General features: G+C 44.6%; 1 protein-coding gene across 1 annotated transcript; it reads left to right on the forward strand.

Moving 5' to 3' along the window:
* The first annotated feature begins 1,775 nt into the window (after window positions 1-1,775).
* Window positions 1,776-7,834, forward strand: LOC115177942 (septin-9-like). Its single transcript, XM_029738937.1, has 4 exons — window positions 1,776-1,939; window positions 4,079-4,174; window positions 4,300-4,430; window positions 7,672-7,834. Exons 1-4 carry the CDS (start codon window positions 1,805-1,807, stop codon window positions 7,832-7,834), a joined length of 525 nt encoding a protein of 174 aa, XP_029594797.1. The 5' UTR covers window positions 1,776-1,804.
* The last annotated feature ends 14,287 nt before the right edge of the window (window positions 7,835-22,121 follow it).

Genomic DNA, 22,121 nt, shown 5'->3' on the forward strand with positions numbered 1-22,121 from the left:
TTGTAATGCAACAAAATAGGAAAAATGCCAAGGGGGGTGAATACTTTTGCAAGGCATAGGGAATAGGATGCCATTTGGGAACGAACCCATGTGTCTAGGACAGCTCCATGCTTTGGTGCCATTATGTCCATAATAGAGAAATCACAGCAGAAAAAAATATTTGATGGTAGACACTACGCTGAATATTCAGTAATTCTGATGTCCCGTATCACCAAATAATAGCAGAGACATCAAGTTTTACAGCCCAATGGTTGTGGCTTTGTGTTTTGAGTGTCAAGCTTCTTGACTGCAACCTGAATTGATTAGGCCTTGGTTTAGTGTCAGCAATTTACTTCAAGGTTTCCTTTTTCTAGCTGGAGCAGTTTGAGATAAATACACATGACTATGGGTGCATCCCAAATGGAAAGTTGAAATGCTTTTTACATTCGAATCACAAACTATTTATTTTTAGGAAATCATGATGAAAGTGGCCATTTTAGGCCATGTTTAAACCTATACATGCCTCCTGTAAGACCAATGATCTGTGAACCGTCCATGATACAGGCATCTTGGAGTCATTTATACTCCTTGTAATGGGCTCTAACATGGAGTATGTTCAGATTCTGAAATACACATTTTCACATTCATTTATTCAACATTAAAACCATGAATATGAATATCTCCAAACTACCGTTTTTGATGTAGCTTTTATCCCTTAATTTTAGACCTATTGTGTGGAACACTATAGTCTTCATACACATCCCATTTCCAGAGTGGGCTCTCTGGTACGACCCATTTTATACATGGAAATTAACATTATAGGTCATTAACCAATCACATCCCACCTTTTAGGATTAAACATTCAGCAACTCACCAGCAAACGGAGTTCCCTTTTGAATCCATTTACCGTTCACTTCACTGTGTTGGTGGTGCTCATACAATTGATAAGAAATTCAGAATTATCAGAGAGCCCACTCTGTAAATGGGATGTACTTGCAGTGCATTGTTCCAAACGATATGTCTTAAAATGAACAACATCAAAAAGGGTGGTTTTGAGAGAGTCGTTTTTCATGTTGAATAAATGAATGTTTCAGACTCTAGACATACTCCATATGGAACAACCAGAGGCCCTGCCAGGCTACCTATAGCCTGAACATTCTCATGTGTTCCCCTCTGATAGAGAACAGATAGGAGAGTGTATACAGGATAGAAAGAGATGAGAATGGGAAAAGAGAAGGTTTATAGGATAGAGTAGTGAAGCTCTAAGACTTGAGATCTAGAGTAGGATGCACAAGCTTTGTGTGAGTGGTCAGTTGAGGACAATATCTCTCGTCACATGATGCTCAATATAGATATGTATTCAGTTGCATTATCCCCACATTTTACCTCCTAAAACTGCCATCCATGACAAATCTTGAGGCCCATTATCTGTTTACAGGCTTATATCAGTTTCAGTTCTTAAACATTTTGTGTTTAACCTTGGAAAGAGGTTGTGATTCGTCTTTTCAATTTGAGAATTAGGTAGGATTATACTGGCACACTGCTGCACAATCACATTGTCATCGATCAGAAAATGATAGACAATGGACCATCATTGCCCCCTAGTGGTATATCTGTCTCATAACATCCATGACTGAAAAGTCTTCAGTGGATGTAACATTTATTGCCCCACAACTGCTTTATCAAAAGAAATGTCCTTTGTGATTGAATAAAGGTTTTGGACATGTTTTCAATTATGCCACAGTTCTGCATTACAATATAACCTACCAATCAGAAAATATCTCCTTTTCTCTTGAAGTTACCTTATTAACATCTTTCTCCCTCCATGTTGTCTCTCTCCAGTCTGAGGCCTCTGGATGTGGAGTTTATGAGTCGTCTGAGTAAAGTGGTCAACATAGTCCCTGTCATCGCTAAGGCAGACACACTCACCCTGGAGGAGAGGGACTTCTTCAAACAGACGGTAAGTTGTGTGCACTCACGTGTGTGTGACGTGTATACATGCACGTGTGTGTACATAAAAAACCTATGACATTGATCTGTAGATTTGCTTTTAAACTAGTCCCTTTTGCATTACAACAACCTGACCTGGGCCTTTACAGCAGGGTAAAATCAGGGTAACGAGAGGGTAAGATCACACACAGGGTAACGAGAGGGTAAGATCACAGGCCGGTATGAAGCCATGCCAGGCATTACAAACAGCAGCCATCTGGATAAACTACTGTACTCTGCCCAGTCTGGGGAGTAGCGGTATGAAACCCTAGAAAACTTAACGGATGTTTTTAGCCAGAAAGGAGCATTTTAAGAAGTGATTTATTTACAGTATTGCAGCTCTCTGTAAACCTCTGAGGCAGCTGACGTCTGCACAGATGCCAGTTTACTGTAGCAGGCTAGTCTCTTATTAGAAATAAGCTACTGGGTACAGGAGATGGAGAAACCACACAGGACCTCAGATGGGGAGTTCCCCTCCAGAATTTAGAGTAAGGTTTATGCAACACTTGGTAGAGACTGTCTAATAGCTACTTGGTAGAGGCTGTCTGGTACCTACTTGGTAGAGGCTGTCTGGTAGCTACTCCTCCATGATAGAAAGCATAACCCTTTCTGTTGATGACTGAATCATGCTTATGGTATAGAGCCTAGAGGCCCTTTGCCGATTTAAATGGAAGTTTATATCGTTTGGAATTCAATGGAATTCTCAAATGCTGCTTTCTCTTCCTGTTGTCACGTTTACTCTACACCATACCAGGATACACAGGCCTAAACTACCTGCTTAGCTCAGTCTAAAGAGGCCTCTGCACCTCCCTCTGTTTCTGTTGGCCAGTGGTCAGCCTGGGAGAAGAAAATGAACATGTACGTACACACACACACACACAGAAGAAAAGGAACATGCACATGTACACGCACACACACTCTCTAGAGGGACGCTAGTCTCCACTCTGGCATCCTGCGACAGCTTTATTAATTCTGGAGGAGGATACACATTGGGTGACTTGGCTACCGTTCCCACGACAACGGCCAATGAGAACAAGGCCGAGTGAGGTGGAAGCTCTGGGGCTTGTAACCCTGCTTGTTTTGGTTGGCTGCATGGGCTGGGCAATGTACAACCCTGGGATTGTGATCTGAACATTTTTTTGACGTTTTTTTCTTGTTCCCTGCAGCAGTTGACATGCAAGCAAAGGGAACCAGAGAGCTTTTTATTATGGTTTTGCCATCTGTGTCCAACAGTGTGTGGGTGTGTGCTCTGTTGTAGCTTCAATAAATGTAGTTAGTTTACATTTCCTCCTATAATGTAGGCCTCAGGCTGAGAAAGTTTAAAAAGTTACAAGTTTAAACTTTTCAAGAAGTATTAACAGAGAAATGTAGAAAATCTGTTTGATCATCGACCAAGTGTAAACTGTGAGCGGAACGTTCATTCATTTAAAGGCCATCACCGCTGGCAGAAGAAGCCTGTCTGTTTTTGTCATTATGAAGAAGGCGGCCATTTTGTGTCTGGCTGTATATTTGTTTAATGGTTGTTAACCTCCACATTACGTCTCCATATTAGGGAACAGTATAGATTGTTTAAGGTCAACACCAACCTTAACAGCATGATAGAGTATTTATGGTGGAATCCGAGTGAGCTACAGTACAGTCGAAATGTAGTCAATCATTTCATATTCTCTGAGATTAAACACTTGTATATTTATCGTTTCAGTAATGGTGACCTTACACTGGTCCAAACAATCAGGGTATCTGGAGATCTACATGAAGAATTTTTATGATGTCACAAAGCCTACCTCTGTTTTTATTGTTGGCAGTCAGCCAGTGAAAGTTGAGTTGGAAGAATGAGTAGGCTTATTTACTGTCGCTGGATTCTGACGTGATACAAGTCTCAGCTTCCCTTCCCCCGGGCTTTCCCCTGGTGGTGAGTGAAAGGCTTTGGTGGGTGATGTACTGGGCAGGACACACACTCCTCCACCTCCAGGACTACCAGGATGACTTGGTAGATGACACGAGGTGGAAACGGCCATTGTTTTGCCCTGACTGCTGTCCTACAGTACATTGATGTAACACTGCAACCTGGTGTCAGATTGTGACCTGTTTCTGTTTTCTGTTTGTGCAGATCAGGGAAGGACTGCGAGCCAACGGGATCGACGTCTACCCTCAGGAAGAGTTTGACGAGGACGCTGATGACAGGATGATCAATGATAAGATCAGGGTGGGTTTACAGTGTGTAAACGCATGCAGAATCACACACACACACACACACACTCACACCCCACTGACGCATGGATTCATTACAAAGCATTGTTGGTCTTAAACTGCGTGTATGTGTGTCATCAGGAGATGATCCCATTTGCTGTGGTGGGGAGCGACCAGGAGTACCAGGTCAATGGAAAGAGGCTTCTGGGCAGAAAAACAAAGTGGGGAACCATAGAAGGTAATTCAACACACACACAACCATTACTATCCCTGTCAAACTAGTCATGTCATGGGTTGAAACAGATTTGCCGTTGCCTGACTGGACTGCACAGTACAGCGGATCAATCATGCATGTTACTCCTGCCAGTACATGTTTAAATCCCAGCCAACTGATTTCAACATCTGTCGTCTAACTCATCCACGTTTCTCTGGTCTGTCTTTGACTAAACAGATTTAGGAGTAATAGACGCGAGGAGGACGATTTACCGAACCGTCTGAATCCGGGGAGCAATAGGGGAAAGTGTGCACAGACACCAGGCCCCCAGTGTCCGGTCTGGAGCGAGATGTCATGAGCTCTACTGGTCGGCTACTGCATAGCAACCTAGCGCTGCCAAAAGCCCTGGTCTGCCGTAGAATGCCTATGTAAATTACAACTGCCAGGACGACCCCCCCAAAAAAATGTTTCAATGTCATTTTGGGCTCTAATATGTCAACACATATTAGAGCCCAAAATGACATTGAAACATTTTTTTGGGGGGGTCGTCCTGGCAGTTGTAATTTACATAGGCATTCTACGGCAGACCAGGGCTTTTGGCAGCGCTAGGTTGCTATGCAGTAGCCGACCAGTAGAGCTCATGACATCTCGCTCCAGACCGGACACTTATGATCAAGTTCAAACCCCAACGGGAATTATTTTAAAGTTTGCAACAAATCGAGATATATATTTTATGTAGTGATCCATTCTGACTACTACATTTGTCCACACAGGACCAGGTGCTGACACAGACCAATGACGGGCCGGCAGTGAACAGGTGCTTTGACATTCCTCTCTTTCCCCTCCTCTCTCTTTTCAGACCTCCTCCTCCTGTTTGTTCATCATCCCCGCCCCCCAATTCCCCCCCAACAGTGAGTCAAGGACGCTCACTTGGTACGACCCCAATCTTGGCAGTAAGAATGCTCAGCGCAGCCCAAAAAACGTAAACATATTTTGATATTTTGTGTGCGTGAGTGCACGCATGCTCTCAACTACAGTATAGTACACCCGTGTCTGTCATAGACATTCCAACCAGTAGATGGTGATAGCGCTGACGTCATCCATGTACTCCTATGGAAAACTCCCGATGGCGCATGAGGCCGGAAATATCCGAATTTGAAGCGCGCCATATTTCTGAATGGGACTGAACGGCACCAACAACAAAGAAATCAGCTAAGGATCACGGTGAAAGTGACCGTAACTAGCAAAGGACATGGTCGATGTAGTCGTTTTCATCCTGCCTGAGAGAGCCAACCGTAATGTCTACGGCATGAGGGTGCAAGCCTCCTCGTTCACTGGAGGACCGACTGTTTCCTTCCCAGATTGCACCTGGGGGCCCCTCTTGGCCCTTGGTGAATGCTCCTTTCATCACTCCACACTTGTATAGAACAACTCTATTATTCTGGACCTCTGTTCCTGTTAGGTCTGTTCAAAGAACCAACCAACCAGAGCTTAGCATACATAGCTTTCTAGTGTTCTAGTACTTAGTTCCTGTTCTGGAACTGTCAAGGTCTCCTACCCCATATTCGATTGACGTGCCTGTGCTTCAATCTAATTAGCATAACAATACACATCTTTCTATTCAAGCTAGACGTCTGCTTCTCAATCGTCCTTCCGCATCTGCGCTGGAAGGTGTCAGAGTTACAGCGGTGTTTGTCAGAACAGGAGACATCCCCGAAAATCTATTTTTCTCACTAAAACGTCTGCAGAGTCCAAAGAGTTTGGGCATTTTTTGCTTCACGACCCCACTAGCTTCACAACTCCCACTAGCTTCACGACCCCCACTAGCTTCACGGGGACTCGTCTGAAGTCTGTGCTGACTGTGCCGACTTCGGCCTGTAGAATCTGAACGCTTTGAGCTACAAACTATTATGACGGGAGGGAGGGAGTGAATGAGAGGAAGAGAGCTTCTGGGCACGTCTGCACCTCCATCATAGAAGAAGTTGGGGTGTTAATACTTTCTGAATGCACATAAAATACTATCTAAAGGTAAAAGTGTAATATTAAAGGGGTAATCTGCAGTTGCTTAATACATTTTTGGACTCATAAATAAATTATATATACCAATTTGATTCTTCGAGAATATAACTTATAAATGCCTCATGAGCTTAGTTCAACTGTTGTACCCCATCAGAACCCTACATCTAAAATTGTTTTACTCCAATATTTGTATACACTGTAAATTTAAGCAAGCACTGTATAGCCTCAAAACATGGTTAAAACTATAATTTTGATATAATGGATGGCACGTCCTTGCAAGCCACAGCTCGGTCTATGAATTTAAAAGTGATTACATTTCTGGAGGCCCATCCCTCAGCTTTTAATCAAAACAGAGGCGGGGTTGCGGATTCTAGTTTTAATATCATGAATATGGCATCCTATTCATAGGGCTAATGATAACTTCCAAAGTTTCAATCAACCATGGATGAATGATAGTATAGCTTTGGGCGAATCAGATGTCAATAGCCTACGTAAACCCAACCTCACTCCAAATGTACTTTCACATACTGCTTGTGTAAGAAAAGTTAGTTAAGTAACATTGAATAGTTCAAAGTAGCCTAGGTAGTCTACGCAAATGAGTATGGAAGCTGATCAATGTTATGACATGATAGCTCAGCTAATACCAACACAGTTTGTTTCCATAGCTAAGCAAGGTACATACAGGCAGGCATCTGGATGGTAGACTCGTTCTCACTGAAGTGCATTACCCCTCATATACCAGTAGGAGTCCCTGTTCAGGCAGGAATCGTTGGACTGTGGCTTCACATTTCATTTCAATATGCTGTACCTCTATTTAGGTTGATGGCGTGACCTTGAAACTATGATGTTGATTCGAACATACCATACCATTTTACTATCAACATTGAAACAAGGTCAAATCAAATTTCAAATCAAATTATGAAATTCAACATCATTTCAACCACCCAAAATATATTGAATATAGCATGAAAAATGTTTTTTACGTTTCTATGTGGATTTGAACTTTAATTTCAACGTATACATAGTCATCAAACTATGTTGAAATATTTATGCAACAACCTGTTAGTCGGGTTAAGCAATTGTATTTACATTTTTACAACACTGGTTGAAATTAATCGTACTGTTTGAAAATCCAAAGGTATTATCCACGTAGATTCCACGTCACAATAGGTTGACAAATGACGTTGAAACAACGTTAATTCAACCAGTGCGCCCAGTGGGTTGATGTTTCTCTGGGTAACATTTCTCACTAAATCCCATCTTTGTTTCTTCTCTGTCAGGACCCACATGCAGAACATCAAGGACATCACCAGTAGCATCCACTACGAGGTGTACCGCGTCCGCAGGCTAAATGAGACCAACGCCCAGCCCAATGGCCAGCCACCCAACACACTGGCCAACCCACAGCCACAGCAGGCCAACGGGGTGGCAGCACTGTTCTGACCCATGAGATGTAGACGTCTAACCACCCCAGAAACACACACACACACACACACATGGGTTGTTCCACAAAATGAGACCCTTTTGGGTATTGTGACTTGGTGAAGAGTTTTATTTTACCTCATTTTAACATTCTGTCATAAAGAGCACATGTTCAACTTCATTTAAAAAGCATGTTTACCCCATCTCAAACGGTTAAATAAAAAATGACTATAGTAAGTGCCTATTAAAAGCCATAACAGGGTTGACTATTTCATCTGAAATCAGCCATTAATCTCTTTGTAACAGGGGAATGGAAGCTTGTGTGCAAGCTTCACAAAACATGTTTTAGTGTTAAAACATTTCTTGCCTGTCTATATGTGGGTAAAAGGGTTTACGTGTTATACTCGACCCGCTCAGCTTATTCATGTTCAATGTTTCTGTTGAATAAAAAAATGAACAATTTCATCATTAAAATGAGAGTTCAGTCTACGTAACAGGGTTGACCTTAAAACGAGGAACAGGGTTTATCTTTATTATTATTTTTCTCCCTTAAAATGAATCACGAATCACATGAAATAAATAATACTCTTTAGAAATGACTTTGTCAAAGCAACAAAATAACTAGGCCTTTACATGAAATAAATAATACTCTTTAGAAATGACTTTGTCAAAGCAACAAAATAACTAGGCCTTTACATGAAATAAATAATACTCTTTAGAAATGACTTTGTCAAAGCAACAAAATAACTAGGCCTTTACAATGATAGTGAAAACTTGAAAAATGTTCAAATCTTTCTAGAAATCACAGAGGATGCACAGTGAGACATGTCAAAAGTCTTATTCATATAAAAAATAACATTTTATTTAATTCATTTAAACAGGCTTTTTTAATTGGTGCACAATTTGTACTTTAAATATCAAAAGGATGCAAAGGGGACTCATTTTGTGGAACAACCCATCACTTTAATGGCTGGCAACTAATGTGACACACACACATCCACTCACACTGAGCCTGCTCCGACATCTCCCCATCATCACTGGCTGACTTGACATAAAGGACTGTACATACCAATATCAAGTGTATGACTATTTTTTCATGATCAACTGCCGAAACAGAGTTTCTGTTACCTGGAAGTTCTAGTGTAGGTCGTTGTAGGTCAGAGCTGTTGTGTAAACAGTACAAGATGTCCCCTAGGGAGATGGGATGCCATGTTATTCTAACATACAGATGTGTACAGACCAGCTATTTAAGTCTAGCAGATCAAACTTTAGTTAAACTAGAAAGACCTGGTCAAAATGTCCTGGTCTACGTCTGTGTTGTGCTGTATAGTGTTGCTAGATATTGGGAGGCAGGGTTTAGGTTCTTTGTAAATTTTAACACATCTGCACTGCACAGTAAAACAGCAATGCAGTGTGGAGCAGTAAGACCTCTTGCCAAATGATCCCGTCTATACCAATATGCCAATGTCATATTTGTGACATTTACTGTTGTGTTGTTGTTATTATAATATTATTGCATTGTTTTTAGCTAGATTTAGGTGTAGGGAACACACTTGTTTTCTCCCTATGCGTTTTCTCTTCTGTAAACCAAATACATGCCCTTTCTGTTTATGCTTCTTATGTACTCTCTTTTAGTTGAGTTAGATGAAGGCTACCAGCTTCTAAACACACCCCTTGTTCTCCTGACATTCTCCTGCTCTGTCGTTCGCTACGGAGAAGAAACTAACGTCCGTTGGCGTCCGTCTGGGTATCCAGGCAAGGAAAACCTATGTAGACCCTCGTTGGTTGTATTTAGCAGTATCCCCTTGCCCTCATACATGGTCTCCCCTTTATTTATAGGGAATTGTATGAATCTAGATTTATATTCTGTCGTTTTGGACATGATACAGATTAGGACTACAGGTAGGTTGAATATGTTGCCTATATACACAGCTTGAAATAATATTTAGTTCCCCTGACAGTTTTGCATTCCCGGTGTAGTCAATCTCCCATATCTTCCCTACTATTCATCACTCAGCTAAAAACTCATAGACAGAGGTCAAAACCAAGAGTACTATTCATTCAGCAATGTAGCTCACATAACATAAATGACAAAAGTTAATACAATGTTTATTGTTATGTAATTTATGGTATGATAGGTTAAGATGTATTTTTGATATGCTATCTCAAAGAAATAAAGACTTTTATTGTTTACACTTAGTCAGTGTTGATGACCAATTATTGACCTGACTCAACCAATCACAAAAGCCCCTTTCCTCATTCGCAATTTGGCATGTCTGAAACCCTGCGAAACAAGTTCACTTCGAAAACTACCAGAAGGGCTTTTTACCAAAGCTTTACCATTGAAGTTTCTGTTTTATTGTCATAACGAAGTATTTTTTCAAAGTCGTAATGAGGAGAAGCAAGTTACAAGGTATTTCGAAAACAATCAAACAATATGATACTGGAAAGTGGGCTGATGGGGGTAAAATATGCCTACCAAATTACAATGAAAAAGTAAACAACTTCTAAATATTTTTAGTTTGGTGATGATGTAGGTGTACCGTTGTAAGTAAACATCAGTCACATCTTTGGGGAATATAATTTATGGGAACATTCTAGTATTGGAAGGTGGTCTTTGTATTTAACTGCTTCATAGGCCTAATAAACAATGTTGGATAATACACTACAATAGAGAAGCTACAATGTTATTCCAAAATCTTCCAAGGCAAACAAGTGTAGGTCTATAGGCTACAACAGAAGACATTAGGCTACCTTTTGTTTTCTAGAACGGATTTATTAATTTCACAGTAGCCTATACAATTACAGTTCTGACAACTGTTCAGTTGTCAACGCCAGACAGGCTTGTAGAGTGGGGGAAATAGCAACTAGCTCACGACAGGTCATGTCCTGCGGGGTTACAACGCTTCAAACCGGAGCTTCACGAATCACACCTTGTTCACAAAACACTGGGTACACTCATTCATACCTCTCCTGTCATCTTTTCTCGGCTGCCAAGTACCATCAGTTCCTGAATCCATGTTGGCATGTTTAACTAGCTGGTCGGTTTATCTCACACTCGCTCACTGCCTTTCCCTGCCTCCTCCCAGGCTAGTTTTGAAAGAGCTACCTGAAAACTGAAGAAGCCTAATCATCTACTCTGCTGACATTGATGCAGATGCTGACTACTACTAGGGGAAAGAGGTGGGTTATGGGTTATACACAATTGTGTTCAAGTTAATAAGGTGTGCTGTCTGTGTAAATGTTGTATACACGAATGACACCTGCCATATCGTAGATATATTTGTACATCTACCAGAATGGTACCTAATGCTGTGTTTAAAACATCTCGTAAATTCGCAGGTATGAGCATATGCCCCTCTAACTCGTAATTACTAGTGGAAACTTGTCTCCTCTCTAATCTCCAACTTCTCCCACATGCTGAGCTCTGACTTCAGCTACCAAGGAAATGACCTTGATAACAGCATTTTCAGCAGTTAAATGGAACAACAAAACATTATTCATGAAATAAATGACAATCTATTTATAGTGTATGTAAACACTGTAAGTTGTTTACGAGCACGAAAGCTGTACTTTTGGTTTGTAGTTGGCGGAGCCTGTTTGCCATTAGCCAAACGGCATTCTCAACCAGTTCAAAGCACGTGAACGCACACAACTCCCAGTTTACCTTTAGTTCCCCCACTTGTTATGAACGCAGAATAACATAGTAGTTATCTCAACCACTCCACAACCATCGTTAACGGACACCTTGAAAACATTCTGTTCTCAACCTAAGTCGTCTGTTGGCTAATTAACGGAATCCTCTTGGCAGTGAAGAGCAAAGCTTATTGTGTTGGTATGCAAATGCTTTTGTTTAGAAGTGTGTGTGGGTCAGGGACTTTTCATACCCCTTCTCTTCTCTTCTCTTGTAAAATGGCGAGACGTCGGGGTCGGCAGCACTCAAAATGGCGCCCGCCTTGGCTTTTTCTCTCACCTTTTTCTCTGAACCAGCCAGCCGGGTGGGCGCTCTCTATCCCTCTCTCACGCCCTTTCCTCTGGCTGGTACGTTTTGGATTTTGCTCTGTCTGCCACTGCCAGGTAAAGAGCAGCTCATTATCTCACACTCTTTCCAGCACAGTACTGCCGGCGTATCCCTTAGAGGGAGAGAGAAACGTGCTGCTCTCACATCCATAGCAGCAGAGTGTTCACTCAGTTCCCAAACACACACACTCCCTCCTCCCCTAACTTTTTATTTGTCAAAGCACCGCTTTTGTGTCGCTGTGTAATTAAATTAATTTGCCATTCAGTGAAACTTTTAAGGCGCAGAGACCCGATGGAGTGTTTGTGTGTGTGTGTGTGTTTGTGCTTCGCGAGAGGCTGGGCAGTGTAGCGACGTACTTGTTAGTTAGTAATCAAACAGCTGTAGATTGGTTTGTTTTTCCACCATGTATCTGCGACCCTTGTCAGACAGCGCGAGAAACCCCATTGAGCTTATAGCGCTCAAGGGAGCCCTAGTCTTGTCTCCCGGACAGTTCTCTCTGGCGCTGTGTGTGTCAGGGCGATGCCCCCGTGTTGCTGCAGTACCAGTGTTGTTTTTTTACACGGCACCAGGGGAATCAACATGCTGTTGTACACTGAGAAACACTGGGTGGTCTGCATTAATGAGACAATCACACAGCCTAATGTACATAAGCTGGAGGCTGGGGGCAGCAGACGTCGACATTGCACATTTGGCAGCGTTTCAATAGGGTTTCAGTTCTTTTTTTGACAGGGTGTGTGGTCTGTGGTTGACCATCTGTGCCTTTTGTAGTGGATGGGAGTTAGTCGGATAACTCAGTATTTTTGCTCATAAATAAAGCATTGAAATTGATACTTGTGTTACAACATAAATGCAATGGGTAATCTTGGGTAACCCAGAACGAAATCTTGATTTTGTTCACGTTTATGTCAACAGTCAGTCTGTCATGAGAAACTATGCAATGGGAAGGTGAGGGATGGCGTCTTGAGCGCCAATGTCGAGCTGAGGGTGGCGTTCAGGAAGTGGAACTGACCAAGCCACACCTTTTCACTCCAGTGCTGAGTCAACGTTGGTACTCATGCCAAGTGTAACAGCGGGTTCGGTCTGTAGGGACTCATATACCGCATCAATGCGTGCCAGACTGCCAGCCACACCGTATTCACAATGTATTGCTTTAACGTGGCATTGTGCCGTGGTCGTTTGGCACCGAGAAGGTTCGCTTCTGAAACCCGTCATCGTATATACACAGACGTGTTGTCGTAGAGACGAAGCGTTGTTTGGGTGGTAGAGAGGGAAGATGGCGTACATACAGTCACAGTGTTGACTGTCTGGTGCCTCTACAATCACTCTGCATGTAGTCGTACTGATTGCTCGCTGTGTCGTTGCTAGGCAGAGTTGATAGGCTGATACACATTCTGTACTGGTAATATTGCACCAGAGGAAATTTCCTTCTCTTTTCTCCCATGTTTAACTATCCCACATCCTCCTCAGTGAGTCTCATCCTCAGTCTCTCTTCGAGAGGCTCAGACACGCAGCACAGGAGAAGTCAGTCTAGTCAGTCTGTCGTCACTACTCCCCGTCCTCGTCGTCTGTGAAAAACAGCCCATTCAAGCCAAAACAAACCATCGCCACCAAAACAAAAGATCGCCAGCCCCGCCCGCTCCTCTCCCCCGCCCGACGCAAATAATCAACACAAGGTAATTTGTCTGCTAATTAATTGCGGGATTGTTAATGGCATCGCATTTAAAGCATGCATGAATGTTTTGTTTTTCTGTCCTTCGCCGTTTGTTAATAAGCTGCTTGAAAATCTATGTTTTGGGTGGTTTTCGACACCCCCGGTTCGTCTGGTGGCAGCGGGACCCCCCCCCCCAGACACCCAGTCGCCCCCTTATTCTGCCCACTTTACCCTTGAGAGCCCCGCTCCCCGAACAGCTGAGCGTTCCGTACCCCTGTTTGTTGTTGATCTATGTTAATGATCTATGTTAATGCCCCATCGTCTATCTGTTCGTTTGCTTAATTCTGATTTTGCTTGTTTCCAGCCATGTTATCACCCTTTGACATGCACACACACCTCATTACCGGCATTCATAACCACGTCAGGACACTCCCTTGGTTTCCATCTCCTGGCTCATAGCCAGCCCTCAGACGGGCCTCGGAGAGGAGGGGCTGCCGCCGCCGCCCTGCCGGTATACAAATTACCCTAGTTTTGATTAAAAGACAGCTGCATATTTGATTAAACTTGGCACCACACACACAGGAAGCAAGGATGAGGCATGCTGCATCTCCAGGGAGGTGGAGGGTTGTTTAGCTTAGTGAATGTTGTGAGTGTTTGCTGTTTTCAGATGGAAACAGGGAGCTAAAAGAGTGGAACAAAAGAGCTGCCCAGGGCCTGCTTTGGGGACTAATGGGCCACACTGGCTCATTGGTTGGAGGGTAAAGCTAACACTGTAGCAATGTGTTGTGTGACGATAGCAAGACAAATTGAGAGTGAAATCACACAGACGGACGCTAGAATGCGCTGGTTCTGTGATGTCACAGACGCTTTGCAAGGTCTCAGGTTTGGCTACACTGGCAGGTGAAACTTTCGCTTTACCGTCCTTGAGCCAAGTAAAGGAGAGCTTGTATTGTCTTCCTCAGTTTGTCCTCTTTGCCGTCCCTGAGGGCTAAGGTGGGGGTGTATGGGTCTCCTAAGGGGGCGTGGGTGATGTATGGGTGGGTGTGCACACTGTAAGGCCATAGGGGTGGGTGAGGGTAGGAGGGTGGGACTGTTGGCATGCAGCCAGCTCCAGTGGAATGTATTCAGGATGGGGGGGATGGTGATGCATAGTAAATCACAAACAATGAAAGTAGAGAGACAAGGGGCCAACCCTACCAAGGCAGTTTGTATTGAGATGGGAGTAGGGGGTTGGTAAGGGGTGGGCAGGTGCAAGCCAAGGGTGGCCACATAGACCAAGGACAAAAAAAAACAGGAAATGGTGTCGTGAAAGTCATGTCAATGAAACAGGCAGTTATACGGACGGACCAGGTTGGCATCCACACAGATTGTATTTTTGTTTCTTGCCGTCTAAGATGGGCAGCGGTGCCTCAGGCTGTGTCCTTCCTTTAATTTTCTGAGAAGGTTGATGTTTTTCTCTGGGCAGTCACATCACATACTGTAGCTCAGGAAGGCACGGTACAACTCTGTTCTTTTTGTGAAACTAAGGCAAATTGCTGCGGCAATATTTATTTTGGAGCAGAATCTGTGAATGTAGTTTATTTGGGGGGAAATGGACAGGTTGTTATTCATTTTAAGAATTCACAGCCTATGTTTTGGTAGGGATTCATTTATTGACCGTGCTCATGCGTTCCAGTACCAATGTGTATAGGCTATTGCTCTGCTGATGGTGTTGCTACACTGCCCCCTGCTGTATGTCGGTAGTATTACACCCTCCTGCCTGTTTACCCTCACCATGGGCTAGAGCTAATTTATTTCTGACAATAATGCATGTTCTGATTCATCATCCCGCTCTGAGCCCTCTCCACTCCATCCACCCCTCTCTCACTCATCCTATCACTGTTTTTTCAAGGAAAATATAAGTTAAGCTCACCTTATTTACATTTATATGATCAGATTTTCGCTTCCTTATGGACTGTATGCAAATGTGCCCTTTTCCGAGACTTGGTCACTGAGCACACAGATTTGTTCCCGGGTAGAGAAAAATAATAACATGGCCCTGTAGGAAGATGCAGACCCACGTTTGGGATTTCTGGACCTCATGAATTTGGTAATGATACATTTTGTTTACCCTACCCCCCTTAAAGCTCTTAGCAGTCTATTGTGAGTCATGGGTACATAACCTAAGATTTGATTTAGGGCTAGAAATGTCCATCTTTCTTGTGCTGTGTATATTTATTTATTTTGTTGGTTTGTTGCTGCCAGGGGCGGTCTTCAAAATATCATTTTTCATTTTCCCTCCTCTCTAATGGCCCTCTAAATTCCGTCATGAGGGTGGTGTGTTTGTGGAATGTTGGCAAGCATCTTGGTGGGGGGGCTCAGAGGCACATGTCTTTAACCCTCGCTGTTTGGAGGAGAGGAGCGGGGGAAATGAAAGAACGAAAAGAGGACTAAGGGCTGGCTTGATGAATCCAGTCGGCTCAAGTTTATTTGAAAGAAATCCCACGGCTCGTGTGGGTTTGTGTGTCCGTGTGGGTGTGTGCACCTCGATGCTCGAGCTGAACTCCCCGGACCCATTGTGAAAGAATGGGCATTGATTTGTGTGTGTGTGTGTGTGTGTGTGTGCGCGCGCCTGCCAAGTGTAGACTAGAGGGAATAGCACTGTAGAAAATGACTTTCTGCCAGCATATTGCCAACGCCAGTCTTTATATTCATGGGGAGGGCTCAGGTGATTACAGCCCTCCCCTCCTAGCCTCAGCCCTGGTCTGCCCTGCTACTGATGAAACGCTGATGTGGAATATTTAACAGACACTCCAAGCCAAACCCAATAATATAATCAGGTAATAAGAAATTAATTTTCTCCCTGGCTGCACTTTGACTGGGGTGTTGATACAAGGTGAAGAAGTCAAGGGATTTCTCAGGTTGCCTCGAGTGAACCGCCACTAGCCCTTCTGGCTGACACTCCGCTGGCTCACTGACCCCATTATGCCCCCCCTACCCCCACCCACTCTGTTTCCCTGTCACACACACACACACATACCCTTCTGCCACCACAACCCACCCTCCACGCTGGACCAATGTATGACATGACCAACAACAGTAGATGAATGTAATCAACCCCCAGAGTAGACTCAAAGGTCACTCGTCACTGCAGATGACCTGGGCACCACAAACACACAAAACAACAGCCCAGTGCTACTGCAGGCTATCCCTCAGACGAGGAACATGGTGTACTCAATCCCCAGAGAGTGGAGGAACATGGTGTACTCAATCCCCAGAGAGTGGAGGAACATGGTGTACTCAATCCCCAGAGAGTGGAGGAACATGGTGTACTCAATCCCCAGAGAGTGGAGGAACATGGTGTACTCAATCCCCAGAGAGTGGAGGAACATGGTGTACTCAATCCCCAGAGAGTGGAGGAACATGGTGTACTCAATCCTCAGAGAGTGGAGGAACATGGTGTACTCAATCCCCAGAGAGTGGAGGAACATGGTGTACTCAATCCCCAGAGAGTGGAGGAACATGGTGTACTCAATCCCCAGAGAGTGGAGGAACATGGTGTACTCAATCCCCAGAGAGTTGAAGAGATGCGCGTGTGAGGTGTAACATGAGATGTGGTGATGTGTTAGTGTTGGGATGACGTGAAGAGGTATCGGCGCCCTTGTTTTAATCCCATCACAAATCCTGTCCCCCCCTCTCTCTCGCTCTCTTTCTCTCTCTCTTTCGCACTCTCTCCTTCTCTCTCTTTCGTGCTGTCTCTCGCTCTTGCGCTGTCTCTCTCGCTCTTGCGCTGTCTCTCTCGCTCTTGCGCTGTCTTTCTCGCGCGTGCCCTGTCTCTCTGGTGCTCGCTGTCTCTCTCTCTCGCGCTATCTGTCTCTCTCTCATGCTGTCTCTCTCTCGCGCTCATGTTGTCTATCTCTCATGTGCTGTCTCACTCTCTCTCGCACGCGCTGTCTCTCTCTTGGTCTCTCTCTCTCTCGGTCCCTGTCTCTCTCTCTTGCGTGCGCTGTCGCTCTCTGTCTCGCTCACGCTGTCTCTCTCGCTCTCTCTCGCGGGCGCTCTCTCTCGTGCGCGCGCATGCTGTCTCTCTCTTGCGTGCGCTCTCTCACGCGCGCTGTCTCTCTCTCTCTAGCGCTCTCTCTTTCACACTCTCTCCTTCTCTCTCTTTCGTGCTGTCTCTCTCGCTCTTGCGCTGTCTCTCTCGCTCTTGCGCTGTCTCTCTCGCACGTGCCCTGTCTCTCTGGTGCTCGCTGTCCCTCTCTCTCGCACTGTCTGTCTCTCTCTCTCGCACTGTCTGTCTCTCTCTCTCTCATGCGCTGTCTCTCTCTCGCGCGCTGTCTCTCTCTCACACGTTGTCTCACTCTCTCACGCACGCGCTGTTTCTCTCACGCGCACGCTGTCTCTCTCGTGTGCGCTCTCTCTCATGCGCGCTGTCTCTCTCTCTCGGGCGTGCGCGCTGTCTCTCTCGCGTGTGCTCTCTCTCACACGTACTGTCTCTCTCTCTCGCGCGTGCGCACTGTCTCTCTCTCTCGCGCTTGCGCACTGTCTCTCTCTCTCGCGCTGTCTCTCTCACGCTTTCTCTCTCCTGTGCGCGCGCGCTGTCTCTCTCTCTCTCGTGCGCTTGCGCTGTCTATCTCTCTCGCGCGCGCTGTCTATCTCTCTCGCTGTCGCTCTCGGGCTGTCTCTCTTGCGCTGTCTCTCTCGCTCTCGCACTGTCTCTCTTGCGCTGTCTCTCTCTCGCGCGCGCTGTCTCTCTCGCGCGCACTGTCTCTCTCGCGTGCGCTGTCTATCTCTCTCGCTGTCGCTCTCGGGCTGTCTCTCTTGTGCTGTCTCTCTCGCTCTCGCGCTGTCTCTCTCGCGCTGTCTCTCTCTCGCGTGCGCTGTCTATCTCTCTCGAATGCGCTGTCTCTCTCACGCGCGCTGTCTCTCTCTCTCTTTCGTGCGCGCTGTCTCTCTCTCGCACGCGCTGTCTCTCTCTCTCGGTCCCTGTCGCTCTCTCTCTCGCTCACTGTCTCTCTCTCGCACGCGCTGTCTCTCACTTTCAGTCTCTGCCTCTCTGCCTCTTGTCTTATATAGAGTTAATTAGGAAGCTGCAGTCCATTGGTGTCAGAGCTCTGGTGTTTTATTATTCCTCCCTCTCACCCCGGAATCAGATGGAAGGCCATCAGACACACACACACACACACACGCACGCACGCACGCACGCACACACACACACACACACACACACACACACACACACACACACACACACACACACAAACACCAACACATTATGACAGAATAGAGAGCTGCAGTGGCGCCCCTACTCCTGTCTGGTATGCCCATCTGTTTATATTTCTCTCTTTGCCCCTTCTCTCATCCATCCCTTCTCCCCCCAGCCCTGCCATCACATCGCCGCCCCACCTGAGCGCATTTGTCATCCCGACGATTTGCTTTATGAGTCCCAGCCTCAGCCTCCCGCTCCAATGCTGATGGAAAACTTGCAGCAATATGCAAAAACGCAAAAAGGTAAATGCGGACGGCAGGCGGAGGTTATTTCCAAGCCTGATGGAAATCAATGTCATGTGCCAGGCTCCTCGGTCCTCGGGAAAATTAGAAAGGGGGGGTAGGAGGAGGAGAGGGGAAGGATGGAGGAGTGAGGTAGAGAGGGCTGAAAGGACAAAGAAAAATGTGTTGGAGGAGGATGAGAATTCAGGTTTTTCCTTCTGAACCTTAAGTGCTCCTGACTTTTCTTCAAAAGAGTCGCGGCCCTTTCATTAGGAAGCTGTTGCTTTCTTTCTTGCTTTTCTTTTTCAGTCACTCGCCATAAATGTCCCCTTTTTGTCTTTTTTGTTTATGGACAAAGGGACAAACAAACTCCCCTGCTGTAAGGTTGGCAGATCAAAAAGACACTGTGCAAATTGGCTCACTGAGTAATGTTGCACTGTGATACCAGGCTTCACACAACAACATGACATATCGACACAATGCAGAACAGCCACAATGATGTCATTGGGCCTACGTTTTTGATTATGCAAACACAGAACAAAACACAAACCACTGCCAAGATTGCCTGTGATTTAGGAGGGATGTAGAGGGAGTATGTGAATGGCATCGTAAAATATATCAGCCTTGAATTGCCTGTCCTATTCAGCCATTTTAGCCTACAATCGGAGCTGCATCAGGGCTGCATTGTATTTCCAGAGGAGAATCCTCAAAGTCGTACGATTTGAATATCCTGGGTTTGTCTGTGAAATATCACAAGCGTGTGACTGAAGGCTACGATACAGTGTCGGAACGGTTTGGTTTTGGATAGCATGGAGATGTGGGGAGCTTCTGTACAATACTCACTAATGAATAGTGTATCTCATTGTGAAGTCAGGAGAACTTGGACAGCTGCAGCAGTATCCAGACCGACAGACATACTTTAAGTTATTCATAAAACTCAATTTCTATGGAACGAGGTCATTGTTGGTTGAATGTATTTCCATTATAATCTTTGACTGGATACCAGGGTTAGGTTGGGGTCAATTCCATTTCAATTTCACAATCCAGGAGGTGAATTGAAACTTCAATTGAAACATGGAAAATAACCTCATTGAAGATACATTTTCAATTAATCTCTTAACTGAACTGAATTGAAATGGAATTGACCTTCAACCTTTCCTGGCACAACCACAGACAATCAAGGTCAAACCTCTCTCTCCCGTATAGTATGCTACTGTATGTTAACCCTCACTGTGACACACACACACACCCTCACCCTCTCTCACACACACTGTCTCACACTCACACACAGTGTCACAGTGGTAGGCTAGATGGCCCATGCCGGGACCCTAGCTGGCGTCTCATTTGCATACTTAACACAGTGGTCACAGTCTAGTTAACACGTTTGCAACCCACCACTTATCCCATTACCGGGGTGTCCCTCGCCAGGGTGTCCCTCGCCGGGGTGTCCCTCGCCGCTGCATTGTCTGCTGTCTGCACTCTTTCTCACGCTCAGCTTTCCCACAATGTGAATGCATCATGCGTGTTCTGTGAATGCACACACATGTGACACATACATACACACACATATGCAAATTCGCACCTACACACGTGACACACACACACACACACACGTGTCATAAAAAGAGCACTACTGTATTTTTTCATCACTGAATGGACACAAACATCTTCAATGGTTTACCTTGTTTATTGTGTTTTAGGAATTTGTTCATCTGCATGAATGAATGTTGGATAATAATTATACAGTAGTCCATATTGAAGCTCAAGTAATTACATAAAATGACTTGTCATTGACAAATCTGATTGTCCTGAAGTTTTTGCCCCGAGGAATGTTGAAGTCTGATCAAGGGGGTACGTTATTTAAATACGTCTTATCAAATTAAACATCTATCTTATCAAACTATTTCACCACCCTTACACACACACACACACACACACACACACACACACACACACACACACACACACACACACACACACACCATCACCCATCCAGCCACTATGTATTTGGAGGGGTGTTAATATGGCCGTTAAGGGTTTAATTTGGGTTGGCGACTCTGCTCTAGCGGTGTAATTCAAATCTCAAATAAACTCCCTCCCTGGCGCTTCCTGCAGCCATTCCTGCCTACCTACCCTATCCTTCTTCCTCTCATCCCTCTCTCTCTCTCTCTCTCTCTCTCTCTTCTGGGAGGGTACAGTGTAAATATAACTGATACCTAGAGGCGGTGAGGAGGAACAGCCTTTGTCTTGTGTGTGTTCAGGGCTTTTCTCTTTACGTTGTCTTTCCTCCTGGCCAGAGGCTACACTTTGGTTTTTGGTAAGAAACATTGATGTCACTTTTTTACTGAATCGAATTGTTGTTGCTGACAGGCCTACAGTATACCAACTCGATCATTCTTACTACTGTTAGGCATGAGGAGATCCACCACTGCTTTCACATAAGGGCATGTACCACTGGACCATTTTTAGGCTTTCTTATAGCCCAGGTCTAAGCAACATTTCATACCTTCATTTTGATCCTCAGCCCAGGACTTCGCTGACCATGTTTAGTCCAGAGCAGGGTTACTGTAGCATAGCTCAGCTTGTGATATAGTAATTTGTTCTGCTTAACCTGCTAGGCTGAGAAAGGTTAAGCTAGCCCTGGGGCCAGTTTTAACCCCAGTTAACTTACAGATGGCCCGGGGCTAATAAAGTGCACTGTGAAAACCCCTGTAGGCCTTGGGGTTATCTGACCTTTTGGTGGTGGATGAGCATCGCTCAATATCTTGATTTACACTCAATAGCTTGATTTACTGTACACTCAATAGCTTGATTTACTGTACACTCAATAGCTTGATTTACTGTACACTCAATAGCTTGATTTACTGTACACTCAATAGCTTGATTTACTGTACACTCAATATCTTGATTTACACTCAATAGCTTGATTTACACTCAATATCTTGATTTACACTCAATAGCTTGATTTACTGTACACTCAATATCTTGATTTACACTCAATAGCTTGATTTACTGTACACTCAATAGCTTGATTTACTGTACACTCAATAGCTTGATTTACTGTACACTCAATAGCTTGATTTACTGTACACTCAATAGCTTGATTTACACTCAATAGCTTGATTTACTGTACACTCAATAGCTTGATTTACACTCAATAGCTTGAT

The sequence above is a fragment of the Salmo trutta genome, chromosome 38 (assembly GCF_901001165.1).
Source record: "Salmo trutta chromosome 38, fSalTru1.1, whole genome shotgun sequence".
Taxonomy (NCBI): domain Eukaryota; kingdom Metazoa; phylum Chordata; class Actinopteri; order Salmoniformes; family Salmonidae; genus Salmo; species Salmo trutta.

Coding starts and splice junctions, on each gene's coding strand:
- LOC115177942 (XM_029738937.1), top strand. CDS start 1,805: ATGTTGTCTCTCTCCAGTCTGAGGCCTCTGGATGTGGAGTTTATGAGT. Junction 1,940..4,078: donor GGGACTTCTTCAAACAGACG/GTAAGTTGTGTG, acceptor CTGTTTGTGCAG/ATCAGGGAAGGACTGCGAGC. Junction 4,175..4,299: donor TGATCAATGATAAGATCAGG/GTGGGTTTACAG, acceptor GTGTGTCATCAG/GAGATGATCCCATTTGCTGT.